The sequence below is a fragment of the Sinocyclocheilus anshuiensis genome, unplaced genomic scaffold (assembly GCF_001515605.1).
Source record: "Sinocyclocheilus anshuiensis isolate Anshui unplaced genomic scaffold, SAMN03320099.WGS_v1.1 scaffold1231, whole genome shotgun sequence".
Lineage (NCBI taxonomy): Eukaryota > Metazoa > Chordata > Actinopteri > Cypriniformes > Cyprinidae > Sinocyclocheilus > Sinocyclocheilus anshuiensis.
In genome coordinates this window covers 856,042-869,754 of record NW_015536698.1, presented here as the reverse complement: position 1 = coordinate 869,754, position 13,713 = coordinate 856,042, and the positions used below count along the sequence as shown (strand labels likewise).

Sequence of the window (13,713 nt, the reverse complement as noted above, 5' to 3'; positions counted from 1 at the left end):
GGAGAGAGAACACAACCCTGAGGAGCTCCAGTGCTGATTATACGGGTGCTGGATGTGAGTTTTCCCAGCCTCACTAGCTGCTGCCTGTCTGTCAGGAAGCTGTTGATCCACTGACAGACGGAGGTGGGCACGAAGAGCTGAGTTAGTTTGGGCAGGATGAGGTTTGGGATGATAAATATGATAGATGTGCAATATATGGATGTTTCTACCATACAGAATCTCCATTTAGGGGAATAGGGTGCATTGGTGCAACTTGGTGGTGTGGTGTGTTTATGGATGAATGGAGGTGTGTACAGTAGACAAGAACAGTGTATTTAGGAACTCGAGTTAAAAAAAAAAAAGCTTAATATCCTAAAAGTTTTCATAATATGCTGCTTTGGGAAATCATGATGAAGGGTGCTCTTTATGTACTTGTCGAGTTTGTGGATGTTTATTGTGTATCACACTGTGTCCTTGAAAGTTATTTTCAGTTTCTTTCATTTTTAAGAACGCTTTTTAAGGAGTGTTTTTGTGCATGTATCGCCAAGTATGCTTCTGTTCACCCACACTGTGTCATTCTCAGGATTCTGGAGTGAGATTGAGATGAATGATTTATAGAGAACAGCGAAGGTGTTTCTTACTGTGCATTAGTCTGATTGGTTAAACTGAAGACGTCTTGTGGGGAGTCTGGTCCTGAGCTTAGGATATATCTTCGTGAATGAGAGGAGCTTGAGCATTCATCTGTGACCGGTGCGCTTATAAAAGCAGGTCAGGGCAGCCATGCATGCAGTAACTATAGCTTAAAGCACATCTCTGGTATATGTGACCCTGGACCACAAAACCAGTCATAAGGGTCAATTTCAAAATTCAAAGCTGAATAAATAAGCTTTCCATTGATGTATGGTTTGTTATGATGGGACAATATTTGGCCGAGATACAACTATTCAAAATCTGGAATCTGAGGGTGCAAAAAAAGCTAAATATTGAGAAAATCGCCTTTAAAGTAGTCGAAAATGAAGTTCTTGGCAATGCATATTACTAATCAAAAATTAAGTTTTGATATATTTACAGTAGGAAATTTACAAAATATCTTTATGGAACATGATCTTTACTTAATGTCCTAATGATTTTTGGCATAAAAGAAAAATCAATAATTTTGACCCATACAATGTGTTTTTGGCTATTGCTACAAATATACCCCAGCGACTTAAGACTGGTTTTGTGGTCCAGGGTCACATATTAGTTTTCATCTGTATCATTGCATAGAAGAGACTGAGAGCGTTTGGTTCTGACTCTTGGGATCCTTTTAATCAGCCGTATCCTGTGGCGTTATGGGACAGGCTGAGGTGTAGAAGGCTCAGGTTGATCTCCTTCCCCAGAATTCTAGTAAACACACTAACCTACATGTAGAGCCTCATCAATGATGTATGAACCTGTTCTGTTGTTTTCTGTTCCATTTAGGGCTGTCAGTCTGACTAATATATTATGATTAACGAATTGATAATCGGTTTTTACAGAAATAAAACCTACATGCACAAATGCTGGTTTCAGTAATGAAATGTGGTAAATGTATGCGCACCATAAATGAATACATTCAAGACCGCAGGCAGAGGTAGATTTCTGCAACAGTGCTCTTGTCTATCTTGCACAAAAATCATTGAATCCATATATGAATGAATGAAATGGACTTGCATGTGCTGTGATTTAAGTAAATGTAATTATTTGTTAATGTAAAATACATTTAGAAAAAAATAGTAATGCTGTAAATTATTACAAACAGTAACACCCTAACTGGCAGCCCTAATTCTGTTCTAAAACTAATTGTTCAATCAGGTTATCGGCCTATTGGTATGAAAGCTTGTTGACTTTATTAATCCCAAAGGGGCAATTTGTTTAACTAGTTAAATAGGTTGCGGGCATACATAGTTGACCCGATGAACAAATACTGGGGAACAGGTGAGGGCATAAAGGAATATGGTGAACTGTATGAGAATAATAATATTAGAAATGCACAGAAGACTATATACAATTAAATATATGGAAATTTAAATTAAAAAAAAAAGTTTTATGATAAATATAAAAACAAAAAAAGTGACTGAAATAACTACCAGGACCACAAATATACTGTAAAATATGTACTATAAACTGTACAATGCTCTATATGTAACAATTCAATGCTTAAAGGCACATTTTTGACCTGCTTCACACAGGCAGCCCAGCAGAGTCGTGTGGTCTGCTGATGGGTGATGAGATCGTGGCGCTGGGTGGATGCAGGGTGGCTGAAATGAATTATGAGCAGTTTAAGGGCAGTATAGACACAGCACAGCAAAAGGGCACTTTACTGATGGACATCCTAAGACACGGCCAGAATGGTGAGGGTGTGGAACCTGGTTGTGAGAATGTAACGCTGTTAAAGGAATAGTTCACCCCAAAATAAAAATGTGCTTTACTCACCCTTAGGCCATCAAGATGAGTTTGTTTCTAAATCATAACAGATTTGGAGAAATTTAGCATTACATTACTTGCTCACCAATGGATCCTCTGCAGTGAATGGGTGCTGTTGGAATGAGAGTCCAAACAGCTGATAAAAACACAATAATCCGAAAAGCTTTGTGTTTGTAAGAAACAGATGATTATTACGGTGCTTTTAACTTCAAACCATTGCTTCCGTTGCTAAAAGACAGGTCCTCTATCCATAATAATGCTTCTACCAGTGATAAAGTCTATCTCTTGTTGTCCTCTCGCATCAAAATTTTATTTGTTAAAAAACTTTAGAACTGTTTGTAAACGCAGTGCTTGGTCTGTGCATATTTCTCTCCTGATTCAGGCAAGACTACTTTTTCACTGGAGAAAGCAATATTATGGATAGAGGACTCATATTTTAGCCAGAAGCAACGGTTAAAAAGTTAAAAACTTCTTGATGATGGATTTATTTCCAACAAATCCACAGCTTGTGGATTATTGCAATGTTTTTTATCAGCTGTTTTGGACTCTCATTCTGACGGCACCCATTCACTGCAGAGAATCCATTGGTGTGCAAGTGATCAGGGGTGTCATGCACTCATTATTTTTGAGGGGGCATGGGTGTGGTGTGGGGTGGGGGGGTTCGTCATGTGACACACAGGCTAAGTCTATTGTGGCTGCTATGTTTTATTTATTTTTTTCCTTTTTAATCAAAACATTCCCAAATGCATTAACTATATCATGAAATATCTCGATTCTCAACCTTTATAGATTATGTTAGTTGATCTATAGTGGGCAATGGTCAAAGTAGCCTAATAATGTAATCTATTAACTATGCATAAAAACCTGTGTTTACTTAAGTAACAGATATGGGTGTCATGCCATAACATATTTTTAATATGACTGACTTTATTTTTAATGTGAATTTAACACTGAAAGTTAATGTGAATAAAAACATTGTAAGTTAGGCTATAATCATAACACTTTCATTGGACAGAAAGAGAGCAAAGAACATTTACATTATCAAAGAACATTTTTATTGACAGTCTAGAGTTCAAGCACTCTCAAAAACTCCCATTAAATTCACTGAAGCTGTTTACACTGTGAAATAAATATCTTACTTACAGATTCATACACGCATTTGCAGTTTGTTTTTTTTCTGACGAGAGAATTCGCCAGAAAGAGGTATTCAGTCAGCAAGCGAGTGAAGAAAACACCGGCATTTTAGCGATGACTCATCTGAACATCTCTGATGGGTCATTGCATTCATAAGCTCAACAGCATCGTGTGTGATTGGTTAATGCGCAGTGCTGTAAAAACGCGTCTGTCTCAGCGCCAGCCAGCGAACGCAGATTTGAATTTAGCAGCTGATGATATGACGCGCTGAACGATTTAATCATGCTGGTGTGATTGTATCAAATATAGAAACTATTAATCGGCTATTTTTTGTATTTTGGAAGCTGCATTCAAAATCCACTTGGCTCAAAAATCTGAGGGGGCACGTGCCCCCTTTGAATGGGCATGACACCTCTGATTGTAATGCAAAATTTCTCCAAATCTGTTCCCATGAAGAAACAAACTAATCTGCATCTTGGATGGCATGAGGGGGAGTAAATTTAACCAGCATAATTTAAAATGTCTAATTTTTACATTTTAATTTTGAAATAATTTTGTGTTCACAACAAATGAATGTTTTTAACATTGTCACACTCACAAATGAAATGGTAATATATATTTTAAGTGCTTCTTAAATCAGACTTTTTACATTTCTGGCACAGTTCCTTCTGCTTTTGTCTGATTTTAATGAGCCGAGAAAGTGAAGGTGCCATTCCAGATTCAGATGCTTTATCTGTTCCCTTTCGATACTTCACTCGTACTGTGTCTGCTTAAGATGCATATGGGAAAAAAGCAATTTTTCTCCTGAACTGAAGCCTTTTCATTCACGCAGTGAAACCGCCAGAATGGGCGGGGCATCTGGCTATATAAGCGGGCGCTCTCCACAGGATTCTCAGATTTCTTCTCCAGACTCTACGCTCATCGCTGATCCTGAAAGCCTGCTCGCCGTTGACACGCCTTCGCAGCTGGAATCGGGACCTCTCAGCACAGCTGACCTGCTTCGCCGCCGCTACAGCGACGCAGCAGTTCCGGTCCGTTTCCCCTGCCGCCATCCGGCGATTCTACAAGAGCTCATTTCTAGCAGGTAAGCCCTAAAAGAGCAAATTCTAGCGACGTTGTTGCAAATGTCGCTCTGCGAGTGTGGCTCGTGCAGGGAAACTTGCACGATGCAGAAGAGCAATGAGTATGTCATCTGTCTGGGCAGACCCCACACAGAGACTGCATTCTCACTGAGACGGAATGCTCACTCGATCATGAGTCTCGCTCTTCTCCACTCGTGGACCGCCTTCACTCAGCGAGCCTCGGAGAGGGAAACAGCGGAGTCAGAGAATAAGCAATCGGTCTGACTGAGCTCATGCTGGCACTCTGCCTGCGTGCTCTCTCTCCATTGCACTCGGATCCGCCGCAGAAGGGCAGTGAGCTACGCGCTTACTGAGACCGAATGCTCACTTGAGCATGAGTCTCGCTTTTCTCCACTCGCGGACCGCCTTTCACTGAACAGCCCCACTCTCACGTTTCTCCTCTCTCAGCAAGCCTTGGAGAAAGAAATGACGAAGCCTGGGAACTAAGCAACCAGGTCTGAGCGATCTCACGACGACACAGAGCCTGCGTACTCGCTCTCCCCGCTGCACTTCGATCCGTGTCTCACACAAAAGGATCAGTGCCCCTCTTTACATCGAGCGGCTCTATCCTACAAAGTAGATCGGAGCAAATGCTGCCGCTGACAGCTTCAAATTTGTGTGTGTGTCACTATGGCTGCGATCACAGACACGGGCCGCTTTTACCACAAAAGCAGTCTGGTGGCTTATCAATATACAGTCCTTCCCTTCGGGCTGTCCCTGGCCCCCTGCACCTTTACGAAGTGCATGAGGTAATTGATCTGTCTCTTTCCCCTCTGAGACAGATGGGAGTCCTTATTATCAATTACCTCGACGACTGGCTTGTCCTGGCCCAGTTGGAGGCAGAATTAATATCTCACAGAGCCCTCCTCCTCAGCCACCTGGAGTGCCTGGGACTCAGGGTCAATCTTGCCAAGAGTTCATTGCTTTCCAGCCAGCGAATTTCGTTCCTGGGACAATCTTCGACTCATGAAATGAGTCCAAATGAAACCTGTAGTCACGCCAGAACGAGCTCTGGCCATACGGAGGCTGGCGACCTCCTTCAAGATCGGTACCGCTCGCCCTCTCAAAGCGTTTCAAAGGATGCTGGGCATGCGTCTTAAGCAGACGCAGTACTCGTTCCCGTATCTCAGGGAACCGAGGTTACGTTAGTAACCGAGTACGTTGCTTTCTGTCACTGTGGGAAGGGGGTCTATCTGTCTGTCAGTCAGTCTCACTGTCCGGTCTGAATAGTCTGCTTTTTTTTTTTTTCTTCTTACCACTGGATCATTAATCGTTGCTTCAGCTTCATCAAAGGGAATAATTATGAGCACCCTTTAATTTCATTAATGGACACGTATATGAAACAGTATATTTTTACCCACTTAAAAATCCACTTTCACAAATTACAAATCACAATGCTAAATCACTAACAAGTTCACTAATACGTGACTTGGAATTTCTGATATGTTTTGGGTACTGGACAGACTGGGGCAGTGACCACCCTTCCCTACCGTACAAGAGCCATAAGACCATCAATTTGACCAGTGCCAATTCAACACTTATAGGGCGGCCCGAGCACTATGTCTCAATCAGCACAACCTCTCCAGTGGAGACCGTGGGGAAGACACAGGTCAACGGACAGCCTGCTAATGTGAGTCAGGTCAGGAACATAGTGAATGTGGTGGACTGTCGGAAATCCATCTATAAATTTAACTTCTGTTGTTGTTGTTTGAATGTGTTAATTTTCAGTACTTGACCACGTTGGTAATTCATATGCTTGCTTGTGCAGCCAATAATAAAAGGGTACACTGTCGTTCAATAGAATCAATAATATTTTGTTTGAAAGAAATTAATACTTCTATTCAGGATGCAATAAATTAATTAAATTACAGTAAAGACATTTTATAATGTTACAAAAGATTTCTATTTCAAATAAATAAAAACATTTTACTCAGCAGTGATGCATTAAACTGATCAAAAGTGACAGTAACAACATTTATAATGTTACAAAAAATTTCTATTTCAAATAAATGCTGGTTTTTTTTTTTTTTTACTTTCTATTTATCAGAGAATCCTGAAAAAAAATGTATTACTGTTCTCATGAATATTTTCATCATTGATAAGAAATGTTTATTGTGCATCAAATTAGCATATTGAAATTGTTTTACTATTTCAGGGAGTGCTATCAAAAAGGGTGAATGGATGTATCCAGGACAATCCAGTTGCTCTAAGAAACAAAGGTGGGTGCTTTAAGACCCTTTTAGCAATCAAACCATGGTCCTTGTTCGGGGTGAACTGAAGAATTTTCATGTTCATTTAAAAAGAAAAATAAGTTGCCAAAACATTTGAAAATGACTTCTCTCTTTCCAGTGTTCTCTGTTGTAGACTATGAGAACATAGTTTTGAAAAATAATAGAAGAAAGTTAGAATTTTTCATGCAACAAGGTAACGGCATTCACTCAGTCTGTAGCAATTGAATGGTGCGTGGGTAATTGATCACTGCAGCTTATTCATTTAATTATTCTGTGACTTATTTGTATTAAGCACACTCTTAATGGAGTGTATTGGTGAGGTCTGTTCTGTTGAATATTAATATCTGAATTCAATCAAAAACAGATGGGTTTGTTTGCTTATTCTGCATTCTAAGGGCCTGACTAACTAAAGCATTTAGTACATATGATAAATCTGTCTCCCATTCAAGTTAAGATGATTTGACCTGCTCTTTTCTCACTACTGTATGTACCAAAAGCTTTTTTTAAGTCCAGCTCTAGGTCTGAGCAGATCTGAAATTGCTCAGTGGGTTTCTGTTGCTTTCCGTTTTATTGCTCTTATAGTTGATGCTCTGTCCTTCAGGTGCCACGGTTAGCTCCTGGGTCTATCTCTGTGGTAAATAAAGATGCATGCGGTCTGCTGTGATACACTGTAATGTGTCTATATGTGAGGACTGCTGTTTGTCAATCTTTCTCTTTTTGTCTTTCATCGGTGTAATTCCTGTCTTGTATCTTTGCAGAAATGTTTACAATGAGAATTTTGAGTTAGCTAGTCTCTTATAATGTAGTCTTTCTGACCAGAAGTGCTGATCCGCGATTTGATTCCTCTGCAATTCAAGTGCTTTTAATTCTATAGCATGCTCTACTCCTCAGAGGTGTTTTTTTTACACTCTCATCATGTTTGTCTGTGTCTTGTGTGTGTTGTTTAAAGCCTGCATACCAGCATATGAGTGTGAATTTGACCGTGGTGGCTTTGGTTACAGTTTTGTCATATGAGCAGAGGGTGTGTGTCAGAATCATGGCATGGAAGACTCATGCGGTGTGTGTGCTCTGTTGTGCAATTTAAATGGATAATCTTTGTCCCGCCTTTTTTACTAGGTGGCTCAGAGTCTGCCATCTCTGATGTGAGTCACATCTTTCACTTACATTTAGTGTTTATCAGTATTAAATTCAGTGCTGATAGTTTACTTTTTGGTTCCGTTATCGTTATGATTTATTTATGGTATCAGCTGCAGGTTCCCTCCATCAGTACCAGCTCGTCCTGCTGGTCATGGGATCATGAAGAGGAGAGGAGGCGGCAAGAGAAATGGCAGATGGAACAAGAGCGCCTCCTGCAGGTACCACCAAATCTCACAAATATTCTATACCATATCCCAGATCTTGTACGCAAGCAAGAACTTTCAGTTTAGATTTGATTTTTATGGTGGGATTGTTTCATTTTATATATTTTATTTTCAGTTTAGTTAATATAGTAATTTGTTTATTATAGGTAATGTTGCGTCAATCTATAGGAATACTGCAGTAACACCCGTTTCACACATATTCCGTTTGCAGTGCGTATGCAGTCCATGTGCGGTTCGTATGCGGTGCAGAAGCGGCACGGGCTCATTGTGTTTCACACAGGACGCGTTTGCAGTCTGCTACTGATTTTTGCCACAAACACAACATTTATCCATTATTTTGATTTCAAATCCAAAAGTTGTTACTGAAAATGCTTTTTCAGCATTGCAATTCTCTTTTTACACCGTACAATAATACAATCATAGACAGCTATTCACGTTTAAACACAATAAATACTATAAACAATGCATTATACAATGCATTTTACTTCTAGATCTAATATTAATTTGCTTAAGCTGGCGGCAAAACATTTAAACATAGCCTATAGTCTACTTTTCTTACGTTAAAAGGTAGCATCACAAACCTTTTAAAATAAAAACTTACAGAAACGTCTGACTCTCGTGCCGTTTCTTTTGCATTTAAATCTTTATTACACGCAATCCTGTGGGTCATAAAGAACTTTGTTTTTCTACCTCCACGTCACGAGTGCCATCCCCTTGTTTAACTAAAAGTGTTCTTTCTCTTGTTTTAAACCTAGCCAAAGGGCTATGTGTTGACTGTGAAACACCTTGGATTTTAGTTATATCCATTTATTGTGTAATTACTATATATTTTTTGTCAATCCACGTTCATTTTTACCACAAAAAATGAGCTGTCACTTCAGCAAAAATAGACTACGTGCATAAACGATCGCTGCTGAAAATGCACCGCTGCTGGAACGCACTGCCAGGTGTACCGACGAAACATGCTACCGATCAGATTGTGCTACCAAAAATATATTTACATTGTGTTAAGGGTAAGTTTAGGGTAGGGGTAGGTATGGACATTAAAAAAAGCCACAAACCACATCAATAAGATGCTGGTAGCACAATCTGATAGGCAGCATTTTTCGCTATCGATTTGTGCTACCTATCTTTTTAATGGGAGGTAGCACAAATCGTCAGAACACCGGCATTGTGTCCAATTCTGACCCCCGCCAGATTATTACCCCCCTAGTATTGGGAAAGGAAAAGAAAGCACAACTACGGTGACCCATACTCTGAACACACACACACCCGGAGAAGTGGCCAGCCATTTTTGCTGTGGCGCAGATGCATGTAAATGATTGTAATTTAAAATGGAAAAAAATAAAAATAAAAAAATAAAATACTATTTAATAAAAAAATAAAATACATATTTGCACACTTTAGACATTCTATCAACCAACTGCATGAGGTGTCCAACATGTTGCTCAGCTTTTCAATGTGTTGCTGATAATGTAATTTGTAATAAATTAATAAATAAAAAAATTAAATGTTTACTAGTGGACTTTTGTCTGAAATGGTTTCAGGAGAAGTATCGGCGTGATCAGGAGAAGTTAGAGGAGGAGTGGAGGAGAGCTCAGCAGGAGGTCTATGGAGAGGAGCACAGTGGTACTGAGGTCAGAAGATTGTCATAACTTTAATATCTCTTGCTTCATCTTTCTCCAATTTCTCTCATTCACACCCAAACAGCATGTAAATGGTGATGTTTAATACAGTGGTTCCATTGCCTTTAGACTCTACAGCATTATGAATGGTGAATAAGAATAATAACACCGTTATTATTTACCTCCTGCTGGTATTAGGAGCAGAAATGTCCTGATGTGCTGTCCAATGGAAATACCACTAATATTCCACCTTCCCCCTTCAACCAATTCATTGCTACCACTTCAGTGGCATCCAATCAGAATGCAGAGAAGGTGGTAGAAACACAGAACAGACAGACCGATGTGCAAACAGCAGCAAGACAGCAGTCACTAAAGGCAGACGTGGAGTGTGATTCATCCACTAAGAGTCAGTGGTAAGAAGTATGCCAAACACGAGTTGGAAAAAAGTTGTAGTTTTATGATGTCAATGCCAAGAAAATATTAGGATGTAGCATTTCCGTAAATCTTAGGGCTGTCATTTAATTAGAAATTGTAACTGCCTTTCATTTCAAAAGACAAACACACAAATTAATTCAGTAAGTTAATTCAGTGGAGACATTACATAATTGTAGCAGACAAAAGACGCAATACATAATATTCTACAAATATCATTGTTTTATTTCCATTTAATTGAACATCACCAGCGCCTATTCAATCCACAAGAATCTAGTTTGGCAACCTGTCTGAGGAAGATTTAGGGGTTGTACATAAGGGTTGCAAAGAGGTGGAACATTTCTGGTAAATTTCCTGAAACACTTCCATAATTTTTGGAAACTTTCCAGGATTTTTTGGAAATGTTCCACCCCTTTGCAACCCTACTGTTCATATGGACACTTTCTTTGTAATTGTTGGTCTGTGTATACATGCAGACAAATGTTTTTAGCTGTTTTCCAGCATCTCATACCATGAGCACCATATTCACATTTTAAGATGGCAAAATTAACAGTATTAGGATTAGTTTATTATTGTTATTTCTTTTCTTATTTAAGCTTATATGGCATTTGTTGTTTATGTGGTCCAAACATGTGTACATCTTACTGCTGCTTTGGTCATTGTTTGTATGTCTATCTGTCTGCTTCTGCTCTGTCTTGCATCAGCTCAGAGGAGTCCTACGGGTTTGCCAAGCTTACAGTTTCTGACAGGTTAGTTTGCTTTTGGAGCTGCATTTTCTTTTAATGGCTTTTGTGGCATAAGGAAGATGTGGTGATATACATATGGCAGCACTTTTTTCTGTATTTTTTAATATATTAGTTTTTAAATACGGTCTCATTTTAATGTGAAGAGAAAATGTAACTGTTCTGGTTCAGATTGCATTTCCATTTAGTCATATTTCATGTTAACCTCATCACTCTCATCACATTCAGTTCTGTCCCCATTGCCAGAAGAATGCAGGAATTTATTGTTGGTGATGCACTTTACAGCTTGACAGTGGTGCTGTTTTATACAACCTCAATTCCAGAAAAGTTGGGACGTTTTGTAAAATGCAATAAAATCAAGAATCTGTGATTTGTTAATGCTCTTTAACTTTTATTTAACTGACAAAAGTACAAAGAAAAGATTGCCAGAGTTTTCATTGACCAACTTAAATGTATTTTGTAAATATAAACAAGTTTTGATTTTGATGGCTGCAACACACCCCAAAAAAGTTGGGACAGAGGCAAAATAAAAGTGAAAAGGTTATAGAATATCTAAGTTAAACCGTTTTGAAGCAGTCCACAATAAGCAGGTGAATTGGTAATAGGTGAGGGTATCATGTTTGGGTATAAAAGGAGCATCTCAGTCTTGGCAAGCAAAGCTGGATCATGGCTCATCACTTTGTGCCAAATTTTGTGAGAAGTGTCAAGCAAATCAAAAATCACATTTCTCATTGCAAAATTGCAAAGAATTTAGGTCTTTCACCAACTGTAGGGCAAGGCAGGAAACCTCCGTTGAATGTGCATGACCTTTGAGCCCTCACATGGCAACGCATGAGAAACCGTCATGCTGCGTGCGGTGTTAAATATAGCCACATGGGCTCAGGAGTACTTTGATAAACTGCTGTCACTTAAGACAGTCTGCCGCTGCATCAATACATGCAACTTGAATCTCTGTTACTCTAGGAGAAAGCTAAACGGAATGAGGCCAGTGATGCCGCAGGGTTCTCTGGGCCAGAGCTTATCTCAGATAGTCAAAAAGACTGTGGAAATGTGTGCTGTGGTCAGATGAGTCCGCATTTCAACTTGTTTCTGGGAAAAATGGACGTTGAGTTCTCAGTCCCAAAAACCAAAGGGACCATCCAGACTTTCATCAGCGACTGATGCAAAAGCAAACATCTGTCATGGTATAGGGGTTGCAGTAGAGCAAACGGCATGGGTGACTGGAATACAGTATGTGCGAAGGTACCATTGACATGGAGGCATATATTGAAATTGTACAGAGACATATACTGCCATCAAGGTGGCATCTTTGATGGGAAGTCCATTGTTATTAGATCAAGACAATGCCAGGTCTCATTCTGCATGTGCTACAACAGCATGGTTTTGTAAACAGTGTGAATGTGCTAGATCAGTCCAGATCTGTCTCCTATTAAAAATGTATGACCAGTCGTGAAAATCATGGAATCACACAACAATCAGAGACTTCTGAGCACCTGAAGTCTTGTATCAAGTGAGATTGGACAAAAATGTTGCTTGCAAAACTTTAACGATTAGTATCCTCAATTCCCAAACAATTAAACGTAATTAAAAGGAAAGTTGTTGGGACACAGTGTTAAACATGCCTCTGTCCCAACTTTTTTGGAGTGTGTTGTAGCCATCAAAATGTGTTTATATTTACAAAATAAAATTAAGTTGGCCAGTGACAACATTGGAATTTTTTTTCTTTGAACATTAGTCGATTAAATAAAGGTTAAAGAGAATGAACAAATAACATATTCTTGATTTTATGGCATTTCACAAAACGTCCCAACTCTTCTGGAATTGAGGTTGTACATATGTGTGTGTGTGTGTGTTCAATTAATGTATACATGTATTCATTTTTGCATAGGACAAAGTCAAAATCTACTCCTGCACTTCAAGGCCTTCACAAACAAGATGCTAAAGGTCTGAATAGTTTATATTTAGGGTATTTTTATCCAAATTCCTGAATAGTTAGGAACAGGAACAGTACTCGTCTTCTCTGCCTTGTCTCTTCATTGGCCGCAGGAAGCGGTAAAAAGAAGGGACAGCTGTCGCAGGCAGAGAAGGAACGTCTGCAGATCCTGGAGGAGATGAGGAAGAAGACGCAGCTCCTCACTGACAACAGTTGGATCCGTCAGTGCAATGCCAGCATCAACAAAGAGCCCATCACTGTGGGAACATCTGTCAGGAGGTCCTGATGAAAAACTCTTTCATTATATTGTTTAGAACAGGTTTACTTTGTCAGCTCTACACTACCATTCACTAGTGTGACACTTGGAATAATGGCTGCTGAAAATTAAGCTTTCACAGAAATAAATTATATTTTTAAATATATTCAAATAGAAAACAATTATTTTAAATGTATAATAATGTTTCACTATATTGCTGTTTTTGCTGTATTTTTGATCAAATAAATGCAGCTTTGGTAAGCATAAGAAGCTTCTTTAAAGGGGTCATATGATGTTGCTAAAAAGAACATTATTTGTTGTATTGGTGTGATGAAATGTTTATGCGGTTTAAGGTTCAAAAAACACATTTTCCACACTATATTGTTTCTCCTCTATGCCCCGCCTTTCTGAAACGCGTCGATTTTTACAAAGCTCATCGGTCTGAAAAGTGAG

General features: G+C 39.2%; 1 protein-coding gene across 1 annotated transcript in view; it reads left to right on the top strand.

Moving 5' to 3' along the window:
- Positions 1–13,713, top strand: part of LOC107655077 (LIM domain only protein 7-like) — a 41,827-nt gene that overhangs the window by 22,277 nt on the left and 5,837 nt on the right. Inside the window, exons 16-25 of the mRNA XM_016442490.1 lie at positions 2,164–2,351; positions 6,143–6,309; positions 6,835–6,898; positions 8,027–8,052; positions 8,158–8,265; positions 9,819–9,908; positions 10,095–10,309; positions 11,033–11,077; positions 12,960–13,015; positions 13,118–13,283. Coding sequence (XP_016297976.1) covers positions 2,164–2,351; positions 6,143–6,309; positions 6,835–6,898; positions 8,027–8,052; positions 8,158–8,265; positions 9,819–9,908; positions 10,095–10,309; positions 11,033–11,077; positions 12,960–13,015; positions 13,118–13,283 — 1,125 coding nt within the window. The remainder of the gene's footprint in view (positions 1–2,163; positions 2,352–6,142; positions 6,310–6,834; positions 6,899–8,026; positions 8,053–8,157; positions 8,266–9,818; positions 9,909–10,094; positions 10,310–11,032; positions 11,078–12,959; positions 13,016–13,117; positions 13,284–13,713) is intronic.